This window comes from Apodemus sylvaticus, chromosome 19 (assembly GCF_947179515.1).
Source record: "Apodemus sylvaticus chromosome 19, mApoSyl1.1, whole genome shotgun sequence".
Lineage (NCBI taxonomy): Eukaryota > Metazoa > Chordata > Mammalia > Rodentia > Muridae > Apodemus > Apodemus sylvaticus.
Genome location: NC_067490.1, coordinates 36,002,066 through 36,027,771, shown reverse-complemented (window position 1 = coordinate 36,027,771; position 25,706 = coordinate 36,002,066). Strand labels below are relative to the sequence as shown.

Below are 25,706 nucleotides of genomic sequence, written 5' to 3'. Positions count from 1 at the left end.
GTTTTTTATTTAAGTATATATACGAGTAATCCATCTGCATGTATACCTACATGCCAGAAGAGGACATCAGATTATATTATAGAAGGTTGTGAGTCACTATGTGGTTGCTAGGAGTTGAGCTCAGGACCTCGGGAAGAGCAGCCAGTGCTCTTAACTGCTGAGCCACACTTCATATATATTACTCATGTTTCATATCCATAATCTGGATAAAGCTGTCATACCTTTAAAGACCTCCAACACCCGATCACAGTTCCACCTTTGCTCTCATCTTGCAAGTCTTCGGTTCCCAAAACAAAACAATAAAACAAACAAAACGAAAGGGTCGGGTTCGGATTGGCTGAGCTAAGAAGAGGGACAGAGACTTCACCAAATCACAAAACTAGTCTCCTCCCTAAACGCCTAGCAACAGGGTTGTTTGAGTTTAAGCTGAGACTGCCAGCCTGGGGTTGCTATGGAGACGGGACGGACGCTTGCAACCTGTGAAGGCAGGTTGATCCAGAAATTGATCACTTAGAAGACCTCAACAAAGCCCTGTGCTACTTCCTTACATATCTTCACACTCCCTTCACATGCATTTTTTAATTTCTTAATTCCTATGGAAAATTCTACCTCTCTGAAACAAGAAAAGGAAAATCAAGAGCCAGAGGAAGCAGAGAGATCATGGCAAGAAGAGTCAGAAGCTACTTCCCAGGATCCTGGTCCCCCATCACCTGAGTACAGGGAAGAGAAACAAAGGTCAGACATGGAACCATCACCTAGAATGAGCCCCTCCTGGGGCCGCCAGTCTAGAGCCAGCCTGTCTCTGGGAGACCTCACCGCTGGAACAGGAGCTTCATCCTCCCCTCCCCCGCCTCCTCTGGAGTTCCTTTCCACTCCTTTCAAGACTGCAACTACTCAGGATCCTGTGGCTGCATCTCTAGCAGAGAGGGTCTCTAGTGGGATTACTGACACCAGGATGCCTTACTCTGATCCTTGGGAACCATCTTCTGCTGCAAGACCACCAACTTCTCACTACACAAGCCATACAGAGGAAAGTGCCTTCCCGCAGTCTCAGACACCCCACCCTGACCTGTGTGGGCTGAGGGACACTAGCAGGAACAAGTCCAAGCACAAAGGGCTGAGATTTGATCTTTTCCAAGAGGAAGACTCGGACAGCAACTGTGATCCAGACCGGCCTGAGGTCAGAGCCAGTGAGGAAGCCCCGAGAATGCTCGAGGTGGCCATTCAGAATGCAAAAGCATACCTGCTGAGTACCAGCAGCAAGTCTGGCTTAAACTTGTAAGTATCGCCGGGGGTGGGGGTGGGGTGACAACTGGGGCAGGCGCTGAGTAAGGTATTTCTGTGAAAGTTTGTTGTAGGCAAAAAGAACATAGAATCTGAAAGGATTTCATTTGAAAAAGAAAGTTACTGGGTGTGGGGGCAGAGGCCTTTAATTCGGGATATAGAAGGGGAGGGAGAGGCCAGTAGGTTACAGGCCAGCAGGTGTGCACACAGCAAGTCCCAGGTCATCCAGGGCAATACAGTGGGACCCTACCTAAATGTGAATAGCTGACAGACAGATAGACAGACAAAAAAGGAGGAAAAAAATAAAACACAAAGGTAGTAAATTAGTGAGATAACTGCACTAGCGAGATAACACTTAAATCTGGGCCACTGGTGATGATTCTTTTAGGTCTTTGAAGAAAGACCCTAGACACATAGTTTGGTTGATTGTTGGGTGGTTGTTTGGAAGGGTGGGGTTGTTCTTGTTGTTTGTTTTGTTTATTCTTGGCTTGGAAGAGATTGTAAAGTCATGAAATCTAAGCATGTTCCCAGGATGTTTGTACATTGTACAATTACCTAGAGTGTTAGCATGCATCCTTGTAACCGCGTGAGAACTCGTGTAGCTTGATTTTATGTTAATTCCCAGGCCAGTGCTACAGTGACCTCCCATCCTCGTTTTTTGTTGTTGTTGTTGTTGTTTTGTTTTGTTTTGTTTTGTTTGTTTTTTGTTTTTTTTTTAAGATCGTCCTAAGATTTGGGCACACAAAGTCCTACATCTTGTATCCTACAGGAAAGCAGAAAACCCGGTTACTTTTAAAACATGCTAGGTCTTTCTTTTAAGCATGTGGTAACTAACCACCCAGATATGTTCGTGACATCCGTTGCAACTTTGAGAACTTCTTGCTTTCTGAACAACTGAACCATGTGACTAGGGTCTGCAAAGACCTATAGATCTCATGCTTGAGAAATACAGACTGTCTTTTATGAGCAGTATAATTAATTGGTGGGAGGGTAAGTGAAGTTCTACTGATTTAATTGTGAAATAGAAAAGAACAAAATACAACAATCACCACTCCATAGGAAGGCCACACGTCTAAGAATATTTGTGCAGCGTCAATTGGTCTTAGTGGAGGAAAACTAAAAGGACACAGAGCTGGGTGGGAGAGGAGGGTCATGATAGATCTGGGAAGAGTTGGAAGAGGAAAGGTGAACACGATCAAACACACATAAAATTCTCAAAGAACTAACAAAAATAGTTTCAAGGGGAAAATAATGAATAATTTGAAGACTTATCTTTTAGTATATGTGGATAGATGGCAATATGAAATACATTCTTTGGGGGCTTAAAAACATTTAAGCTAATTGTTAATTTCAAAATATGATGTAGGGCTTGGAGAGGGGGCTCAGTGGTTAAGAGCACTAGTTGCTCTTGCAGATCAGGACTCAGTAGGCAGCACCCACATGGTATCTTCTCAACCATCTGTCGACTCCAGTTCCGGGGGTTCAGGGATATAATAGCTTCTGACCTCCTCAGGAACCAGCATGCACATGTGGCACACACATACAAGGAAATGCAAAGGAAAACACTCACATCAATTAAATAAAATACATCTTTTTAAAAAATGTAGGAGCTGCAGAAATGGCTCTGCAGTCATGGGTATGTACTGCTCTTGCAGAGGACTAGAGTTTGGTTTTCAGCACCCACATCAGGCAGGTCATGAACAACTATATCACAGATTCCAGGAGAGCTGGTGTGCTCTAGTCTCCATGGGCACTTGCTTTCACATGCACATACCCACATGCATAGAAGTAATTTGGAAAAAAAAAAGATTTTAAACTACATAAGATGGTAAAAGCTAGTGGGATTTAGATATCTAATTATATTTGGTGTAGGCAAGAATGGAGGACAAAAAAGAATTTAAGGTAAGAAAGTAAAAACTGTTCATTACTGATGGCATACAACTTATAGCTAAGAGATTCCATTTTCAGAACTGAAATGTGAAAACTGATGTGGACTGTATATCATGCTACTGTGTAGATTTACTAAAGCAAATTCTAGGTTCTATCTGGAGTGATAGAGAATACCTTCACTTAAATTTTCTTAGAGTTCAAAAACTCCCCTAAAACACAATTGGATGTGCATGAAATCTTTTCTAAGTGTTTATGATGTATATGTTATCTGGAATTTTCTGTTTTCATAGATATGATCATCTTTCTAAAGTGTTGACCAAGATACTAGATGAGCGTCCTGCAGATGTTGTTGACATCATTGAAAATATAAGCCAAGATGTGAAAACGGCACATTTTAATAAAAAATTAGACATGCTCCGCAATGAAAATGAGATGCTTCCAGCATATGAAATAGCAGAGACACAAAAGGCTCTATTTCTCCAGGGACATTTGGAAGGAGCTGATTCAGAACTGGAGGAGGAAATTGTAAGTGATTACCAACTATCCCAATACTATTAATGAGCACTAGAACTCAGAGATGAGTGGGGTTTGCTTCATGAACACACCATTTCTTTTTTTTAAAAGATTTATTTATTATTATATGTAAGTACACTGTAGCTGTCTTCAGACACATCAGAAGAGGGCGTCAAATCTCATTACAGATGGTTGTGAGCCACCATGTGGTTTCTGGGATTTGAACTCAGGACCTTTGGAAGAGCAGACAACGCTCTTAACCACTGAGCCATCTCTCCAGCCCATTTCTAAAGTTCTGTAAGTGATGACCAACAAGATGCTACTAATGGACACTGGCATTTCAAGAATAGATGAAATTTGCTTTATAAGCATACCAACTGTTTTAAAGTTCTATAAATAGTATTTGAATCAGCTATTTCTGACATCCCTTCAAGCCTTTTATAATCAATGCATTTCACTATAATCATATGGCAACTTCTCTGTCAATAAATGGTACAATTTTTTTTGCAATTTTATGGGACCTTTGCCATATATGTTGTCTGTCATTTTCTAAAAAGTAACTAAAAGGTACATAATTAAATAAGACATCCACTCTGTCTTAGTCACTGCTCTATTGCTGTGAAGAGACACTATGAACAAGACAACTCTTATAAAAGCATTTAATAATGGCTGACTTACAGTTTCAGAGGTTTAATGCATTACCATCACAGCAGGAAGCATGTCAGCATACAGGTAGACATAGTGCCGGAAGAGCCAAGATTCTATATCTTGATCTGAAGGCAGCCAGGAAGAGACTAAATTCTACACAGGGCAGAACCTAAGCATAGGATATCTCAAAGCCCACCTACACAGTGACACACTTCCTCCAACAAGGCCACATCTCCTTCAACAAGGCTACACTTCCTAATAGTGCTATTCCCTATGGCCAAGCATTCAAAAACATGAGTCTGGGGGGGGGGGGTGTCAAACATATTGAAATTACCCCAAGAAACCATGAACAATGTAACTCATAAAAGAAAGCCATTTAATGGGAGACTTGCTTACAGTTTCAGAGTTTAGGTCTATTTGTCATCATGGTGGGAAGCATGGCAGCACTAGATAAGAACTGTATCCTGATGCACAGGCAAAGAGAGCCTGGGCCTGGCATGGGCTTTTGAAACTTCAAAGCCCACTCCCAGTGACACATTTCCTCAAACTAGGCCATATCTCCTAATTCTTCTAATCCTTTCAAAGAGTTTCACTCCCTGGTGATTAAGCATTCAAATATAGAAATCTATAGGGACTATTCTTACTTCAAACCACCACACACTCATTATTCAGTGAGTCCTTAATAAGGAGGTATAAACCCATATCTGCTCCTGGATATTTTAACAGTAAGAAATGTAAATAAATCATTTTCAATGATATCAAGAAACTAGCCCCCCAAAACATTACAAAATCTCAGCCTTGAAGAATGTGGGAGCAAAATGAGAGCCCACTATAGAAGGAAGTGCTATGAAATGAGGTGCAAAACCTTGTGTGGTGGGTGGGTGGGGGAGCACCCCTTTAGAGGAAATGGGGAGGGGAAAGGGAGGGGAAGGGAAGACCTGGAAGAGGAGACAACATTTGAAATGTAAATAAATAAAATAATTTTTTAAAAAGTGGGTTAGATGAATAAAAAAATAAAACCTTGTGTGTTTATGGTGATGGTTCCATGAGCAAACTTGCTGCACTGATGAAGTCTTATTTAAAAGTAAACACAGTAAGCACATGATAGAGCATGCTTTTAGTCCCAGCATGAGCCAGCAGCAGAGGCGGGAGCCTGAGGAAACAGGAGGCAGAGGTAGAGAAATCTGTATGAGTTCAAGGCCAGCCTGGTTTATATAGTGAGCATCATGCCAACAATGGCTTCATGGTGAGATTCTTTCTTAAAAGTGGAGCTAGAAAGCAGGAGAGAAGGCTCAGTGGTTGTGAGCACTGGCTATACTTTGAGAGGACCTGGACTTGATCCCAAGCTCCCATGTGGAGGCTCTCAGCCATAACTCCATGTCCAGGCATTCTAACACAATGCACATGGTACACAGACTTACAGGCAGTCAACATACCCATACACATAAAAACTAAAATTAATGTTAAAACAATGTAAAGTACACATAGTTATGTATACTGGATATATGGAAGACTATGTCATCTGGGTTTGAAAAAGATTCACTCCCATGATATTTGCAAGACCAACTTGCTGAATGAAAGGTCTCCAAATGTATCAGTATAAAGTGATACATGACTATAATTCAAAATTTTTAGATCAAGTTGCATATTTTCCTTTAAATTAAGTATAAAACAAACATACTTCTAATTTCTCTTCCAGTATGTGTTCTTTTTTTTGTAGTAACCTCCATTTGTCTTGATATTTAAATACAGGTGATGGGCACTATGTGCTCATTTTCCTGTATTTCTTTTATGGAATTATGTTTGTCTTGAGTATTTCAATTATTAATTACTTCACTGTCAAGTACTTATATTTTAAAGCATAGGTTATACCAAGCACTCCCAAAAATATTTTCCTTTTTTAGCCTTCACATTAGCTTACATGTTACTATATAGATTGTTATTCACCTGACATACATGTAAAGCCATGATTTATACTTATTTTAATAGTGTAACACAAATGTATATAAACACGTGTTTATAAGTTATACTGTATTTTATTTCAGCATTAGTCACTTACTTTATATGAAACAAATTGATTTTTTTTTTATCAGATAGGGTCTCACTATAGGGCTGGCTTGGAACTTGCTATTCAGCACAGGTTGGTCTCAAATTCACAAAGATCTAGCTGCTCTGCCTCCTGAGTTCTGGGATCAAATGTGTGATCCATAATGCCTGGTTTGAATTCTTAATATTAGCAATTATTAAATTCTTTCTAAGAGCCCTATACAAAATGTCATACCAACAAGAATAGAACACAATTGGTGTAAGAAGTTATACCAGTTGTGTACTATAGGGAATAGTGTGTGTATATGGGAAGAACTGAAGTTTGAAGATTAACACAATTTGGTGCATATCATAAAAGAAACAGTAGAGCTAGAATCAAGACACAGAAAATTGGCAAACATTCCTCTTATGAGTAAAACTTTAACCGTGGCTATTTGTTTTCCCAGGCAGAAAGCTCTCTGCCCAATGTGATGGAATCAGCTTATTATTTCGAACAGGCTGGAGTTGGTTTGGGGACGGATGAGACTTACCGAGTATTTCTTGCCCTCAAGCAACTTACTGATACACACCCAATCCAAAGATGCCGCTTCTGGGGCAAGATCTTGGGTCTGGAAATGAACTATATTGTTGCCGAAGTGGAATTCCGTGATGGTGAAGATGAAGAGGAGGTGGACGAGGAGGGAATCGCCGAGGAGAGGGACAACGGAGGAAGTGAAGCTGGTGAGGGGGAGGAGGAGGAATTACCGAAGTCCTTGTATAAGGCCCCACAGGCTATACCAAAGGAAGAAAGTAGAACGGGTGCCAACAAGTATGTTTATTTCGTTTGCAATGTGCCTGGAAGGCCATGGGTAAGGCTACCATCAGTTACACCTGCACAAATTGTCACTGCAAGAAAAATCAAGAAATTTTTCACTGGGCGACTAGATGCTGCTGTGGTAAGCTACCCGCCCTTCCCAGGAAATGAAAGCAATTACTTAAGAGCACAAATTGCCCGCATTTCAGCCGGGACCCATGTCAGCCCTCTAGGATTCTATCAGTTTGGTGAAGAGGAAGGAGAGGAAGAAGAGGTGGAAGGCGGACGCGACAGCTATGAGGAAAACCCTGACTTTGAAGGCATCCAAGTGATTGACCTGGTAGAGTCTCTATCCAATTGGGTTCATCACGTGCAGTATATTCTTCCCCAGGTATGGGAGTATTCAGGTAGTACACAGATAAAGATGTCAGTGGCATCTATAATTACTTTACCTGTTATATTTTAAATATTGGTGTATACTAACTTTGTCAATAGTTTTTATTCTGCTATATAAAACGTTTATGTAAGAAACACTAAAACATTGTGTCAGAAACAAAAACCAGTTTTGTACAGTGGTTATACATTCAGACCTTCTTGTAGTGAGTACACTACATGTCATCAGTTACATATTATGTAAATAGAAGTGATTCATTCCTCACCACAACCCAATGAGAGCAGGACTGCCTTTATTTTTATACTGAGGGGTTAAGGCAGATTTGTTGGGAGAAATAGTAAAGCAACCTTAGCCAATGCATTCATTATAGAGTAAGATGTGAGACAACAGACTCAGAGGCATTACCCTGAAACATCTGCTACACTCCTGCATCACAGGTAGAAAAGCTTCATCCTAAATCCATATAGATAAAAGCTGCTTCTGAATACTCCAAATAGGAGTTATTACTAGAGGAATTAGAACCCTAATCTTACCCCACTTAAAATTTTGTTACTGATAAGTAGCATTGGAAAAGGATACAAGAGAAAATAATGGGCTAAATATCATCAAAATATATAACTGCATGTAAACATCACAATAAAACATTATTTGTTCAGTTATTATATGCTAATAAAAATACTAAAAAAGAAGTACTATGAAGGTCAGATATGTACCTTTATTAACCATATAACTAGAGCTATCATAGCAATGTCTTAAAACCATTTATATTTTAGGAATATTCTATAAATAAGGAAGTATAGGAACTGGACAATGAGTGTTTATCTGATACTTTCTGCTCTTCTAGAAGGCAAAGTTTGGTTCCTGATATCCCTGTCAGACACCTCATTGCTTTAGGCTGGTAATTACAGCTTCAGGACATCTGATATCTTCTTTTGACCTCCATGAACACCTGCACACATGTGGTAGACACATACACACACACACACACACATACACACACACACACATACACACACACACACACACACACACACACACACACACACCAACCCTTTAAAAAGAAGAGGAAATTATAATGATGAATCTTTATTTTTTTGAGACATGGTCTGATTATGTATATGTGACCAGACTGGTACTTGCTATGTAGATCAGACTAACTTGAACTAAGAGATCTGCCTGCCTCTGACTCCTGAATACTGTAATTAAGTGTGTAACACAATGCCTGACCCTAATGATAGAATTTTAAAATGTTAGTCTTAAAACTTTTCTGATGATTTCTAATCTACAATAGCATATCAATAAAATCAATTAGAACATTTTAAAATAAATAAAATTTTATTTTTGAAAATCATTTATTTCATTTATATAAAGGTTTACAAACTAGTAAAATGTATTACTACCATTTCCACTAATTTTTTGCCCATATTAAAGCATGCATAGACCTTCTAGCTCTGTAACTTCAAGAAACAGAAATTTTTTGAAATAACTAGTATAGGTTTGTTGTGTTTCCTGTAGTAAACCTAGAGTAAGCTGTGTGTGATGGTATCAGCAAACCTGTCACTCTGAAAGCTGAAGAGAGAGATCATATAAAGTGATCCTGTGTCAGAATAGTTGACCCATTTCTCCCACCGCAAAGTCTCATCTTGATAACTATGAACTAATATGAATATTCTGAGATTTATAACATTCTCATTAATACATCAAACTTTGCAACATTCATCTCCAGGGTCGCTGTAATTGGTTCAACCCTATACAAAAAGATGAGGAAGAGGAAGAGGAAGAAGATGAAGAAAAAGGGGAAGAGCCTGATTACATAGAGCAGGAAGTGGGGCCTCCTCTTTTGACACCAATCTCTGAAGACTTGGGTAAATTTACATAACTGTTAATGAGGGATTCATAAACTATGTTACACACATTGTGTAGTAAATATGCCACCATTGGAGACTCAAAACAGTGGGCAGGGAGGTAGGTCTCATACTTTTTTTCCTTCCTGAGTTCTGGAAGGTTGGGAGTAAAGAATGCTGTGGCTACACTAATATGCCTTGTAAGGAGCTGAAGGGGTCATACACTGAGCAAACATAAATGGACTATAACAAACTGGAAAGGTTGGCATCATTCTTGTCTTGTATTCTGTGTACCACACATAGCATAGCTACAGGAGAGTAATATATGACATCTGTAGTTGTCTCTTAATCTATACCGATTTCTTTATTTCTTCCTATATTGTTTTGCTTGCAACTCTTTAGTCTCTTCCACATTAATGAATTGCCTTTCCTTCAGTTATCATACTCTTCCCCCTGACTATACAAACCTTTTGTTTTTTCTTATTATTAAACTAATAGAATTTATTTTAAAATCTATTGCTCAGTATTGACATATTTTAAGTCATCAAAATAATTTATAATAGTTAAATGCCTCTTAAATAACATGATGTCTTCTGAAACTAAAAGTAATATGCACTCAGTTTTTAAAATCTATTTGGGAACATCAAACATGATAGAAGTAGAAAAAAAATCTCTTATGAAGTTCCTGATTAAACAGAAACCATTCAATCGCCAAGGGAGAATACACAGTGTAACTGTGGCATCATAGAATGAATTGGGTAGTGTTCCTTCTGTTTCTAACTTGTGGAATTACTTGAGGAGTATTGGCATTAGGTCTTCTTTGAAGGTTTGATAGAATTCTGCACTAAACCCATTTGTACCTGGACTGGTTTGGGTTGGGAGACTTTTAATGACTGCTTCTATTTCTTTAGGGGTTATGGGACTGTTTAGATGGTTTATCTGATCCTGATTTGACTTTGGTATTTGGTATCTGTCCAGAAAAGTATCCCTTTCATTCAGATTTTCTAATTTTGTTTAATATAAAACCTTCTTTTCTTTAGTAAAGTCTTTGTTGTAAAAATGTTTATGCATATTTTTATACATTTATACATAATGTATATGCATGTACATGTGTCCTACATGTGCATGCTTAAAATTATATTGATCCAGAATATTCATACTCTTGAGTTTATATCAAGCTGAGATCAAGGACCTCCACATAAAGCCAGACACTCTGAAGCTAATAGAAAAGAAACTGGGGAAGACCCTTAAGGACATTGGTACAGGGAGAAAGTTTCTGAACAGAACACCAATAGCGTATGCTCTAAGAGCAAGAATTGACAAATGGGACCTCATAAAATTACAAAGTTTCTGTAAGGCAAAGGACACCATCAAGAGGACAAATCGGCAACCAACAAATTAGGAAAAGATCTTCACCAATCCTACATCAGATAGAGGGCTAATATCCAATATATATAAAGAACTCAAGAAGTTAGACTCCAGAAAACCAAACAACCCTATTAAAAAATGGGGTACAGAGTTAAACAAAGAATTCTCAACTGAAGAACTTCGGATGGCGGAGAAGCATCTTAAAAAATGTTCAACTTCATTAGTCATTAGGGAAATGCAAATCAAATCAACCCTGAGATTTCACCTTACACCAGTCAGAATGGCTAAGATTAAAAATTCAGGAGACAGCAGGTGTTGGAGAGGGTGTGGAGAAAGAGGAACACTCCTCCACTGCTGGTGGGGTTGCAAATTGGTACAACCACTCTGGAAATCAGTCTGGCGGTTCCTCAGAAAACTGGGCACCTCACTTCCAGAAGATCCTGTTTTTAATTTTTTATAGCAAATGTTATTACACCATATTTATAAAAATCACTTCAGCTACCAGTAGAGTCTTATCTGTTTAAAAGTTAAGTTTGTAAATTTCTCATTGGGTTCCAGAGATTCAGAATATACCCGCTTGGACAACACGGCTGTCTTCAAATCTCATTCCACAGTATGCCATCGCTGTCCTTCGATCCAATCTTTGGCCTGGAGCATATGCCTTTTCCAATGGCAAGTAAGTATCTGGCCACAAATGCAAAGCCATTTGAAATCACACTCAACAGTTTGGTTTATATTTTGGTTGAGTGCAAAACCAGTGCACGCTTCAGCAGGACATAAAAATGGAAAAGGGTTTATTTACCCATAGCTGGTAAGCAGAACATCAAAATCCTTTTCTCTGGTCAAATCTATTGACCACCTCCCTGGTCAAAGGATGGAAGAAGGATAGGTTTGTTCAGGGAGCTCATTCCTTCATCCAGGGCAGGCATATTCCTGAGTGTACTGAGTTGTAGGTAAGCAGTACATTCCCAACCATATTCAACTTGCAGTCATAATCAAAGAAACAAAGATAACATGTTGAAGCAAGTTTAGCTGAAGGTCATAAATCATGTGGTTTATGATCTAAATCCTAGACAGAAATGACTCAGCATGGTCAACTTGTATCATATGTTAGATGGAAAGAAGGACACTTTGCAAGTACATTAATATATGCATTTGACTTTGAAAGTACTTGCCTTGCTTGGTGTCTGGCAATTTTTGTAATTATTTAGTCTCTGGAAATTATGTTATGACAGCAATGTTAAGCCAACTTTTACTCATCTTGCTCATGTTAGATATATATCGTATGATTTATTTAAATGACTTCTGTCATACAAGAAAGCATGAAATTCAGAGCTAGAGTAAATTCAGGATTGTACCCTTTCATCTTAATTATCCCATTTATCTACAGTGGACATGATTTTATGTTGAGTTAGTACGTTAGTGGACTAACGGAGAGTTTAAGATACAATTGAATTAGGTATTTTGGTTGAGCATTTTGATACGAGTTACTTAAAATATGCTGTATTTATGCTATAACTTTCAAGGTAATTAGGTTCAACAGACTACTAAAAAAATTGTTTATCTCTTACTGAGAAAGAACACTGTTCCATTTGTTTTGTTTCTGTTTCTTTCTTAGTGTCCAAAAGCTCACCTGAGCAGACGAGAGCTGAGCCGCCATGGTTAGCTATTAAAACAAGCCTGGTGCTCAGGGGTTGGTTGGTCAACACAAGAGTGTGGATGTGTAGAAAACTGGGTTGCATGGGTGGGGGTAGTGGTGGAAGGAATTGTAAGGACAGAAAGCACATGGTGACATTTATAAAAAGAAAATTAAAACCCACACAGAGTCAGAAGTGAAAGCCAAGCTTTTAACTATTTACTGTGATAGGATGAGGAAGAGAAAGTTTGACATTTTATCCTCATGGTTCTCTTCCCAGGGTCAGACAGATTTGAAGAAATGTGTTTGTCACAGATATGGGGGTCTCATGAGGTCACCTCTTTGAGAGGGAATCCCATGAAAAAGGCTCAGGAAGTTTTATGAGTGGGGGTTGGGGGGACTGTGTGGAGGAAAGGGGGGAGGGGGGCTTTAGCCTGAGAGAGAACACTAAGAATAAAGGCTCTTGAGTTAGGAATGCAAACGTTCAGAAGAACCTGACCCACCTTGCGTGCAGCCAGAATCCTTGACTGACATTTCCTTTAGCAAAGGGGGTCTGTCAGCTGGTTATGCATTATATCTGCTGTGGGATGGGGTGAGGCCTACAAGGTGAAGCCTCTGCAATTTCCTATGATCAGGCCTGAAACAGTAACAAACCCATTTTTACCCACACCTCTTATTCTTCACCCAGACAAGGAATAACAACTTTTGAATTTTTGTGGAAAATCTAAAAGATTAACTAATTGAATAACTGGAAGCCCTTTCTTGAGGGAGTTCCAGATGTCGGCTGTACATCTAACCTGGCCCTTTGTCTTTCATAGCCGACTTAGCAATTTAGATCAAATAATTTCATGTAATTGGGGACTATTTCACTCTAGCATTTTAAATGACATTTAAAAAATTATGGTTCCAATATATGTAACAATACATTACGACTATAATGGGGTCAGCTTTTTATAAGAGACACAACTTTATTTTCTTTTCACTTATAGGAAGTTTGAAAACTTCTACGTAGGCTGGGGTCATAAGTACAGTGTGGAGAATTACACACCCCCAGGCCCACCACCAGTTTATCAAGAATATCCCAGTGGACCAGAAATTACAGAAATGGATGATCCCAGTGTGGAAGAGGAACAGGCCTTCAGGATGACACAAGAGAGAGTTACACTTTCAGCTGAGGAGAACGAGGAAACTGAAGATGAAGATGAGGATGATGACGACTAATTCAAAACTAGCTTAACCTTTTATGGCACTAAAATATACAAATCTTTTATGGGGGACTGATTTTATATATACGTATATTATATATATTTATATAGACATACATATATATATACACATATGTATGTATATATAACAAACATACATATTTTGAAAACGATGGTGCAAAAATATTCCTTTAAAGTTACCAAGTCTGGGGGGAGGATAATAATCAGATGTCTCAGTGTTTATAAAAAATTTTGCTTTTTCTGAGGACAGGAATTCAGTTGCTAGGACTTAAGTCGGGGGACTCACCACCATCAGCAACCCCAAGTCGAATGCCCTCTTCTGTCCTCCACAGGTACTGCGCATGTGCTTGAGTGCTAACACAAGTAACTCTTCAAAAAAGATTTTAAAAGCTAGATGTGGTGAAACAAACCTTTAATCCCAACACTTGGGAGGCAGAGGAAGATTTCTGAGTCCAAAGCCAGCCTGGTCTGGATAGCAAGCTCCAGGAAAGCCAACACGCACACACACACACACACACACACACACACACACACACACAAACAATCATATTGGAGACTTTGTATTTACTTTTCAGAAGTTTGTGATATGATCACATCACTGTTTTAACCACGACAGCTTATGTAATTACACTTATGTAATCTTGCTTTGAAAAGCTCTCCATGTCTTTATTTTCTTCTTGACATGGTCTCACCATATAGCTCTGGCTGTCCTGGAACTCACTATGCAGACCAGGTTGGTCACAAAATCAGAGATCCAACTGCCTCTGCCTCTCAGGTGCTAGCATTGAAGGTATGAATGCTCAAAGTCAATTTCCAACATGACAAATATTGATTGCTAAAATTCACAATGCTTCTTGGAAACTTCGTTCTTGAGTGTCAAGGGATATAAAATGCAAAACTTTGATAATCTGGACTAGAAAGGCAGCTCAGTGGTTACCAGTACTTGTCACTCTTGCAGGGACCTGGGTTTGATTCCCAGCATCCATGATAGCTTGAAATCATCAGTTCTAGGAGATCTAACATCCCTTCCTGACATCCATGTGTAACATACACACACACACCCACACACACAAATATATGTACATATATATATATATATATATATATGCAAAAAACTCAAAAACATAAAATACAAAAACAAACCTCTAATAACCTAAAGCATTCATTTAGCCTGTCAGAACTAGATGGAGATGTATTAAATCTATACTTGCTTTTACTGAAGCCAGTGATATTGTGTATAAATATTGTTCATGTGTTCACTCATTCTCTTTCCTGGGTGAGTGTTCACAATTCCATAAATGGAGTAAAAGCTGTAAGAACATTCAAATGTTTAGTTTTGGGTTTCCCCAACTTTTCCATCAAACTCTGTCTTCATCCTAAATTAGTTGGTGGAAATGAATTACACGGAGATGGGAGGTAGTAGTATCCAGACACTTTAGACTTACATTCTCTAACACTCTAAAAAAATTTATCCACTAAAAGGGCATTTAAAGTTATTTTATTACTTTACATGTATGAGTGTTTTTCCTGCATGCATACAAGTACACCACATGCATGCCTGATGCCTACTGAGGTCAGAAGAGGGTGTTGGGTTCCCTGGAACTGGAGTTACAGATGGTTGTGAGCCACCAAGTGGGTGCTGGGAACTGAATCCAAGTCTTTTTGTAAGAGCAAGAAGTATTCTTACTCACTGAGCCAACTCATCATCCCTGACATTTTAAAATGTACTAGACACATCATGAGATTGTGAATAAAACCTGGGCACAGCTCCTGAGTATTGTTTTTATTAAAGACGAAATATAAAATTAAAGAGACTACAATTTGGCAAGTAGTATAATACAACAAATTCAGGGTTCCACAGATCAGCACTTCTCAAACTCTGTAGTAAAGAGTCAATTAAAAACAATTCAATGGGGGAACTGGGTCAGAGTAAGAGCACTTATCACTCTTACAGAGGTGAGAGTTCAGATCCCAGAACTTACATTCAGCAGATTCAACTACATATAACTACAGCTCCAGCAGATTTGATATATCTTTTAGCTTACACAGACTCTGCATGTAAGTGCACACAAACCCACAAATAAAAATAAATCTTTAAAAAAAAAGATTCAATTTTGTAACTTTTAGAAAACAAACAGCAATTCACAACTTTCCATTTACCTTGTCATAGAATGGAACTTTTAGGTCATTGGTCTACATTTATTAACACTGAGGTAAAGTAATTAGGTGTGTCTGCCCCATACTTAAGAGCCACCATAGGGACTGCAATGGGGAAAGGTCTCCCAGCAGCAAGGGGTACATTTTGGCAAGAGCCTTTAGGCTGAACACAATTCCCAGTAAAAGGTGTGGGGCTAGTTGAACCTGTAGAGGCAAGGAGAGATTGGATAGTGTAGGAAGGCCATGCCCCAAAGACTGACTCATCTAACAGGGGTGAGGGGATGAAGAAAAGATCACAAACACACAGAAAAGCTGGGATTCACGAATCTGGACATTCTGATAGCAACCCGGCAGTTCGGCATCTTTATTGTACACAGCTGAACAGGGAGGCAGGTTTTTGCACAGAGCCAGAGAAGGAGGCCAGGTTATTATATACGCCTGAACAAGAGGGCAGGCTTGACTAATCTTAGTGGGCAGGGAAGTCTCTAAATGGTAGCAGTCTTCAGACCATAAACTGGGGGCAGGACAAGAGAAAGCTCCAGTGATATTTTCTGCACTTACTGTCAATACTGTGAGCCTAGGAAGGCTTTGCCATTCCAGTGGGGCTGAAGCACTGATCCTTGATACACCTCGCCCGTGTTGACAATATACATCCACTCAGGAATTCATGGGCTTTCCTACAGGATGTATTTTACAAACCACCAAGAAAGCATAAACCAGGTCATGTAAATACATGGAAAGGCTGGAACATTTTAGCTTTACCGTTAAGAGCAAATTATAAAGAATTAAGACTGGGATACTCATTGGGAGGCTGCCTGATAATCTAGGTCATGGAAACACAACTAAACAGTAATATAAGAGAAACTGGTTGTCAGGAGGACAGGTGAAAAGGGACCTCCCAGTGTTACATTTTTGTTCTTAGAGTACAAAGTTCAGTCTTTGCTGGATAACTGGATGTCATGTATCTTCAAGCAAGTTCTTGCTCTTTTTGTAAACATATTTTTAAATTGCTTAATATCCATTTCTTCTCAGAACCTTCTGAGGACTTCTGTTCCTCACCAATCTGATATACTTTGTGTAAACTGAAATTTGAGCATTCTGCAGCTTCGACCTTGATTATTCTTGCTATAAGTGACACAAAATTTTAACTTCTAATTGACTTGGTTCCAATCCACAAAAAGTAAATTATAACCACTTTATCTTTGCAATAAATAACATGGAGACTTGGTATTTTTATTAAAAGAATCAGGCACTAGGCTGGGCAGGCTCTGAGCTATTCTAACTCAACTCTCCTGGCCTGGCCTACTTCCCAGGCACGTGCCCCATTATTTACCATCTTAGTCTTGCCCTGGGTGCTCCTGTACCATCATTGTCCTCACAGTGCCCTCTATCTCCCACCTGAGTACCTTTCTTTCTTTCTTTGAGTAAAGAAGTTGCACCTTCTCCTCTCCTGCCCAACTAATAGTCTGATCACTCTTTACTGACCAATCAGAAAATGATGGAGAACAATGTTTTACAAAATACTAAATACTAAATCAGGCAATGCTTGATAATGACAGTAACAAAATCCAGACAGCACCCAGATGTCTGAAATTAGCATTTGAATACACATAAAAACGTTCCCCAACAAACCCACTTCTCTTCATTACCCACAGGCTCTGAGTTTCTAAGAGTCTTTCGATGATAATTCTCTTGTTCATGGGGTAGAGTAAGATTCTCGTACATGCACACAAGGGATATTTGACCACAGATATCTAGCACTCCTTCCCTACAAGAATTAAAGTGATTACTAAGCAGCGAGAAGGGAATCTCATGACACAGACAGAGAATTGTCCTCTGAAACAGCTCTTGTGGTCAAAGTTTGGACTCAACTGGTAGATCCAGTTATTGAGTTGACTATACCTAGTCAGTGGATTAGGCACTGGATGGATTTATCTGATGTCCCTACTAGGGAACCACTTCAAGTAGGTCACTGTGGATGTGTTCCTGAGGGAGGCTTGTCCCTGACCCCTTCCTGCTTCTCCCTCTGCTTTGTGACGATAAAGTGGCTCTGCTCCAGCACCACCACCCCCTAGAGCCATGATATTTTGTCTCACCAGAGTGAGCCTACCAAGCACTGAAACCTCAAAGCAAAATAAACCTTTCTTCCTTTAAACGGGCTCTCTGTGTGCCTGTCACAGCAATGAAACCCTGGATACACATCCGTGAGACAGCTGTGGCTCCATCTTGGAGAATAGTTATAGTCTTGGAAAAACCACTAATCCCTCAGAGCTTCAGCTCCCTCCTGGGGCTAATCTCGCCTCAGACACCCATTCTAACATAAACATATTACTAGACATTAGCTATTAAGAGTAGCTCACACAAGTGACTCATATTAGCTTATCGCTATAAAACAAGTTTCTGAGACATGGACAAGAAACCAAAACCAACAATGCAAACAGGGAATTTTATTCAACTAATTACTAGACAATGAAATGCTAACAAGTGTAACTTAATAGACATTTATAACTTAAACAGTATGTCAAGGACTTAAGTGAAATCGTATTCTTCAACCGTATCAGAGTTCAATATCAGAAAAAAAAGGATAATTACAAAATCATGAAAATATTTGGGTCAAGGAATCTTCTCCGCTGTAAACACTTGAGAAGCTTGTTTCCTGGCCTTGAAAAAAAATTGAGAAGACAAATTATAATATGGAAATTAATTATTCTATATTATCACTTTATAACACTTAGTATCATTTATTATTTTCTCTCTCTCTCACACGTGTGTGTGTGTGTGTGTGTGTATGCATGCACATATACAATAACACATACATGAAGCTCAGAGCACAACTGTGGAAGTCGGTTCTCTTTATACCATGTGGATGCATGTCAACTCTGTATCTCATTATTTTAATGTGGAGAATAAAACCCGGGGTTTTTTCCCAACATAACAATGAAAATTCCTAGTGAAAATTATGACCTAAAACTTAAAAAAAAAAACTAAAATATATTTTAAAGTTTGAGCCATAAAGAAAATTATAGATAAAGACAGAAAAGAGTGAAACAAAATATTATATGTCAATGGACAATGTCAAATGTAAAAATGCTAGCTCACAAAGAAATACAGATGTAGAGAGGGAGCAAAACACACCAGAAACCAAAGAAGCAGCTAAAGACAGAGCAAAGAACATTTTGAAACTTGGGTACCTCATTAGTATCCTGTTGGACATAACCCTGTGACCACCAGTCATGTAGGGCAATGCCTGCCCCAAGTACCTGGTATTCTGGCTGAACTCCACCCTCACAGTTACCTGGCAACAGCCAGGTAGCCCAGCCCACTATAAAAGGGGATACTCAGCCCCTCCTCTCTCCCCCCTCCCTCCCTCCTCCCCCCCCTCTCTCTCTCCCTCTCTTCTCTTTCCCCATTCTTTTCCCCTCTTTCCAGATGGCCATGGCCGGCTTTCATCTCTCTACCTCCCCTTTCTCACTCTATTCCTCTATAATAAAGCTTGAAAATCATGGGCTGTCTCCTTTTATCAAAACCCACCACGCTGGTGCAATGGAACAGCCCCTCAGCACTTCAGGCCTCCAGGCCAGACCAAGGACTCATACCTCAGCCCCCCCACCTCAAGTCCCCACTCCTATCCCCTACTCCAGTCTCCCTCAACAGGTACACGGCTGCATCAGAAGAGGCCACAGTACCCTAAACTTGTCCCTTAAAAATCCTTTAATCCTACCACTTGGGAGGCAGAGGAAGATGGATCTCGGTGAGTTCAAAGCCAGCCTCATCTACATAGTGAGTTCCAGGTAGCAAGAGCTACAGAGTAAGACCCTGTCTCCAATAAGTAAACAAACCCTGGCTGAGGAGCTACTGACAGTTGGCTTTGGGGTGAGAGTCTCCTGGACGACTGGCCATGCCCCAGCTGGCTGGCCTCACCCCCAGGAGTATATGAATGGCGCACACTAGACTCCATGAACCCATAAGAAAAAGAAAAAAGGACATGACTGGGGTATGGTAGGAGCTGATGTGAGAGGAGTTAGGCGCACCAGATGTAAAAACACATGATCAAAACTCTTAACAGAGTAAACACAATATTTTTTTATGTACATCATTGCTCTCTTTTTTATAAGTACATCATTGCTTTCTTCAGATACACCAGAAGTGGGCATCAGACCGCACTGCACATGGTTGTGAGCCACCATGTGGTTGCTGGGAATTGAACTCAGGACCTTTGGAAGAGCAGTCAGTGAACCACTGAGCCATCTCTTCAGCCCAACAGAATGTATTTCATCAAGGAAATTTTTACTGTTTCTGTTATTTCCAAAGTTTGGTTTATAAAGTAAGGCATATTAAACTAAGCTGAACTCAACGAATTTAGTCAAGTTCAAAGTACTGGGATAACACAATGAAAAACTAAGAGTGCAGTGAGGTAAACTAATGACCATTATCAAACCGTGAAAAGGAGCTGGGCATGGTATTACATGCCAATAATCTAGTACTAGGGAGGTTGACGCAGGAGAATGAGGAGTTCATGGCTAACCTTGGTTACACAGTTCAAGACTAGCCTGGGCCACATGAGACCTTGTCTCAAAAGTTAAAAAAAAACATTTTTTTTTAAGTAAAAATAGGGTGCAAAAGAAAAGGCTCAGATGGCTTCAGAATGCTTTTCTTACAAAAGATGTAACCTTGGTTCCCAGCACCCACACTGGGCATCTCATAGCCACTTATAACTCTAGCTACATGGGCTGTGATGGTGTCTTCTAGCATCAGAAGGCAACCACCCTCGTGTGGTATGTATACAGGAACACTGAAAAAATATAAAAATAAGATTTTTTTAATTTTTTTTAAAAAAAATTGAGAATATGGCTAACAGCTGTAATGTATATATGTATTTATTTTTTTAACCAACTTTCATTAGAAGGTAACTATTCTTTCACTAGAAAGTTCTTAAACATTTAGATGGGTCTGAAACAAATAGTAACTCAATGTATTCATAGCAACCATAAGACAGTTTGAAGAATAGAAGAAATTGCAAATACCAACCACTCTGTATGAATAATAGGTGCACGGTTATTAAAATATCATAAAAGTGGGGCCAGTGAATGAAAATGGGAAACTGAAAATGAAAATGGGAATTCCAGTGGGAAAAGGCATTTCCTGCCAAGACAAATGAAGTGACATTAAGCCCTGGGACTCATAGTAAAAAAAAAAAAAAAAAAGAGAGAGAGAGAGAGAGAAACAACTTCTAAATGCTGTCCTCTGACCTACACATACACAAAAGAAGATTTTAAATAAATCTGTTTTAAAATTTTTTAAAATTTAATAATGTAGGACATAGTGGTCCATACCTTTTATCTCAGCATTTGGGAAGCAGAGGCAGGCTGATCTTTGTGATTTTTATCAACAAGCCTGGTTTATATGAGATCTAGGATACAGGAATGGACTTGTCTCCAATTTTTTTTTCTTTTGGAAAAAAAAAAAGTCAGAACTAAGAGTAGATTGATAGGGGTGGGAGAGAGGCAGAAAAGGGAAGAGGTAGGGAAAACAATCAGAATGTATTATACACATACATAGTACAGAGAAGAAGTTAATGAAACTTATTACAAAGTATCAGGATGAGGGCTGGAGAGATACTTAGCTTCCTTCAAGAGGCAACAACAGGGTAAAGCTCTGGATGAAACTGCCTACACTGCAGGTCTGACTTTTCTACTCCGTATAAGCATCCCCATTTGTGACATGTGTAAGAGTAATGTGTATACTGATATGTGCAAAGTGCTTTAAATAGTTATAATTCCTTAAAGGCACAGCTACTATATACCACTCCCTCAACCTAAAGAAACAATGTCAAGAGAAAAGAAAAAACATCTTTAGTATTCTAATAGCAATAGTGACCCACTTTCCAAAGTGGAAACATTAACGTCAGTTAACATTTTGTTTACTCAGAGCCCATGACAACATCTGATCACCACTATACTCTCAAAAGTTACTGTGCACTGGTAAGCAAGCATCAGAACACTCACCAATAAATAAAATGAACACTAACCTCATCTGGCCATACATAAAAAGAAGCCAGCAATGAAGGATTAAAGACATTGTAGAAAAATCTTTTAAAGCATAACTAAATGGAATAGCCTAGTAAACTACCCTTGTCTCTCCATTTCAAGTTGAGAAGCTGTAGCTAGCTCCCATTTCACACACTGGTTCTTTCCCCCCTGATTCTGTTATTTCCCACGTCCCTCTCAAGTATTCTGTTTCATCTTTAGAAGAAAACAAATATGAGGGTACTCAAATAGTCTTTTTTATTTTCTCATACAGTCTCCAGACCTTGGGCTGGAGAAGTGCTCAATGGTTAGGAGGGTACAGTGCTCTTAGGAGGGCCCAGATGAATTTGTAGCACCCATATCCAGCAGCTCACAACCACCTGTAACTACAGTTCCATGGGATCTAATACCCTTTCTGGCTTCTGTGAGCACAGCAATCACATGCATAATCCCAAACACAGTTATACACAAATACATACAATTAAAAATAAAACAAAAATTAAGATTTTAAAATTCTCAGATCTTATGTACTTCTAGGCTTGGTGTGCTATGATGTAGCTGCAGCTTGCAACCTCAGTGGAGGTATGCTAACACCTACAAATTCCTCAGGAATTTGGAACTCATCACTTACCTACAAAGAATAAAGGCAAAAGTATAAAATACAGCTTCAGAATCACATTTTAATAAACAATAAGACCACATGTGTTAGGCTATGAACTGTTTTTATAACCAATGTTATTATTATTTATCACTCAATATAAAAAATTAAATTTTAATTATAAAATTTTAATTTTAATTTTTGTAATTATAAAATTATAAAATTTAAATTATAAAATTATAAAATTAAATGTTTTATGAAGATGAGTTTAACAACTGAAAGGCATTTCGGTACCATCTAACTTTAAAAATGTCCATTCCAGAAATTCAGTGATATTCAAGACAAAGACATTTGTCATTTCATGAAAAAGAATGAGTCATGAGGCAATAAAGACAACACTGAATTTAACTAAAAAGTTTAAACTACTTCACCCAATATAGAGAGATACTTACAACTTTCTCCTCTGGGGAAAGAACACCCTCTACTGCTACTATCTGGTACTGCTTATGTTTTAGATTTCCCACACATTTCCGTAGTTGCCTGAGACTACCAGCCTCCATATCTTGCTTTAACAGTTTCTGCATTTCTCGAGAAGGACATCCAGGATCAAATATTAGCAAACATAATGTTCTATTTTTTCTCTCTTCAATCCCAACAACTGTTCGACTGTGACCTATTCAATGCATAAATCACAGTTAATATGTTGCATCTATACACAGCTACTACTATATATATTTGACTTTTCTGTGGGGGCTTCTGTGTGTTACACACACACACACACACACACACACACTCACTTTAAATAAGTACAGTCTGAAAAGGCTTAACATAAGTGACAAGTGGGCAAAGATTGGAAGAAGATAGGGATAAATAATCAGAGCAGAGAACCAGAAACCACGCACAGGAATGCAAAGACCTCGGGGTGCTGGGTTCCCCAAGGACCAGCATGAAAAGTAGCTCACATGATCATTTCATTAGATGCTGAAAAAGCATTTGACAAAATTCAGCATCCTTTCATGTTAAAAGTCTTGGAAAGGACAGGATTTCAAGGCCCATATCTAAACATAGTAAAAGCAATACACAGCAAAACGGTAGCTAAGAGAAACTTGAAGCAATCCCACTAAAAATCAGGGGCTAGACAAGGTTGCCCCTGTCTCCATATCTTTTCAATATAGTTCTTGAAGTCCTAGCTAGAGCAATTAGACAACAGAAGGAAGTCAAAGGGATACAAACTGGAAAGGAAGAAGTCAAATTATCACTATTTGCAGATGATATGATCGTATACTTAAGTGACTCAAAAAACTCTACTAGAGAACTCCTACAGCTGATAAACAACTTCAGTAAAGTGGCCGGCTACAAAATCAACTCAAGCAAATCAATAGCCTTTATATACTCAAAGGATAAGCAGATAAGAGAAAGAAATTAAGGAAATGACACCCTTCACAATAGCCACAAACAGCATAAAGTATCTTGGTGTGACTCTAACCAAACAAGTGAAAGACCTATATGACAAGAACTTCAGATCTCTGAAGAAGGAAATCGAAGAAGATCTCAGAAAATGGAAAAATCTTCCATGCTCATGGATTGGCAGGATTAATATAGTTAAAATGGCCATCTTGCCAAAGGCAATCTACAGATTCAATGCTATCCCCATAAAAATCCCAACCCAGTTCTTCATAGAGCTAGAAAGAGCAATTCTCAAATTCATCTGGAATAACAAAAAACCCAGGAAAGCTAAAACTATTCTCAACAGTAAAAGAACTTCAGGGGGATTCAGTATGCAGACCTCAAACTTTAATACTGAGCAATAGTGATAAAAACTGCATGGTATTGGTACAATGTCAGGCAAGCAGATCAATGGAATAGGATCTGCTAAGTGAGGTAACCCAGTCTCAAAAGATCAATCATGGTATGCACTCACTGATAAGACCCAGAAATGAACCCACACACCTATGGTCACTTGATCTTCGACAAAGGAGCTGAAAGTATCCAGTGGAAAAAAGATAGTCTTTTCAACAAATGGTGCTGGTTCAATTGGAGGTCAGCATGCAGAAGAATGTGAATCCATCCATTCTTATCTCCTTGTACTAAGCTCAGCTCCAAATGGATCAAGGACTTCCACATAAAACCTGACACACTGAAACTAATAGAAAAGAAACTGGGGAAGACCCTTGAGGACATGGGCACAGGGGAAAAGTTCCTGAACAGAACACCAATAGCTCATGCTCTAAGATCAAGAATTGACAAATGGGACCTCATAAAACTACAAAGTTTCTGTAAGGCAAAGGACACTGTCAAAAGGACAAAAAGTCAACCAACAGATTGGGAAAGGATCTTCACCAACCCTAAATCTGACAGAGGGCTAATATCTAATATATACAAAGAACTCAAGAAAGTAGAACCCAGAGAACCAAATAACCCCATTAAAAAGTGGGGTACCGAGCTAAACAAAGAATTTTCACATGAAGAACTTCGGAGGGCTGAGAAACACCTTAAGAAATGTTCAACATCATTAGTCATTAGGGAAATGCAAATCAAAACAACCCTGAGATTTCACCTCACACCAGTCAGAATGGTTATGGTCAAAAACTCAGGAGACAGCAGGTGCTGGCAAGGATGTGGAGAAAGAGGAACACTCCTCCACTGCTGGTGGGATTGTAAGATGGTGCAACCACTTTGGAAATCAGTCTGGAGGTTCCTCAGAAAACTGGGCATGGCACTTCCCGAGGACCCTGCTATACCACTCCTGGGCATATACCCAGAGGATTCCCCAGCATGCAATAAGGACACATGCTCCACTATGTTCATAGCAGCCCTATTTATAGTAGCCAGAAGCTAGAAAGAACCCAGGTGTTCCTCAATGCAGGAATGGATACAACAATGTGGTATATTTACACAATGGAGTACTATTTAGCCATTAGAAACAATGAATTCATGAAATTCCTAGACAAATGGATGGAGCTGGAGAACATCATACTAAGTGAGGTAACCCAGTCTCAAAAGATCAATCATGGTATGCACTCACTGATAAGTGGATATTAGCCTAGAAACTTTGAATACCCAAAAAATAATCCACATATTAAATGATGTCCAAAAAGAATGGAGGAGTGGCCCCTGGTTCTGGAAAGACTCAATGCAACAGTATAGGGGAATTCCAGAACAGGGAAGTGGGAAGGAGTAGATGGAGGAACAGGGGGAGGGAAGAGGGTTTATGGGACTTGCGGAGAGTGGGGACCCAGAAAAGGGGAAATCATTTGAATGTAAATAAAGAATACATCGAATA

At 39.1% G+C, this 25,706-nt stretch overlaps 2 protein-coding genes across 8 annotated transcripts in view; one reads left to right on the top strand and one right to left on the bottom strand.

The window, feature by feature from the left end:
* Positions 1–595: 595 nt before the first annotated feature.
* On the top strand, positions 596–13,637 carry Rsph4a (radial spoke head component 4A). Its single transcript, XM_052164277.1, has 6 exons — positions 596–1,278; positions 3,465–3,699; positions 6,828–7,565; positions 9,295–9,433; positions 11,339–11,456; positions 13,406–13,637. The coding sequence occupies exons 1-6, from the start codon at positions 596–598 to the stop codon at positions 13,635–13,637; spliced, it is 2,145 nt and encodes a 714-aa protein (XP_052020237.1).
* Positions 13,638–15,410: 1,773 nt separating this feature from the next.
* The window catches only part of Zup1 (zinc finger containing ubiquitin peptidase 1), a 35,365-nt gene continuing 25,069 nt past the window's right edge, over positions 15,411–25,706 (bottom strand). For all 7 annotated transcript variants that reach the window (XM_052164496.1, XM_052164493.1, XM_052164495.1 and 4 more), the window contains exons 9-10: positions 22,876–23,096; positions 15,411–18,460 (exon numbers count right to left, since the gene is read on the bottom strand). In XM_052164496.1, coding sequence (XP_052020456.1) covers positions 18,413–18,460; positions 22,876–23,096 — 269 coding nt within the window. In that variant the 3' untranslated portion in view covers positions 15,411–18,412. The remainder of the gene's footprint in view (positions 18,461–22,875; positions 23,097–25,706) is intronic.

Coding starts and splice junctions, on each gene's coding strand:
- Rsph4a (XM_052164277.1), top strand. CDS start 596: ATGGAAAATTCTACCTCTCTGAAACAAGAAAAGGAAAATCAAGAGCCA. Junction 1,279..3,464: donor AGCAAGTCTGGCTTAAACTT/GTAAGTATCGCC, acceptor CTGTTTTCATAG/ATATGATCATCTTTCTAAAG. Junction 11,457..13,405: donor TATGCCTTTTCCAATGGCAA/GTAAGTATCTGG, acceptor TTTCACTTATAG/GAAGTTTGAAAACTTCTACG.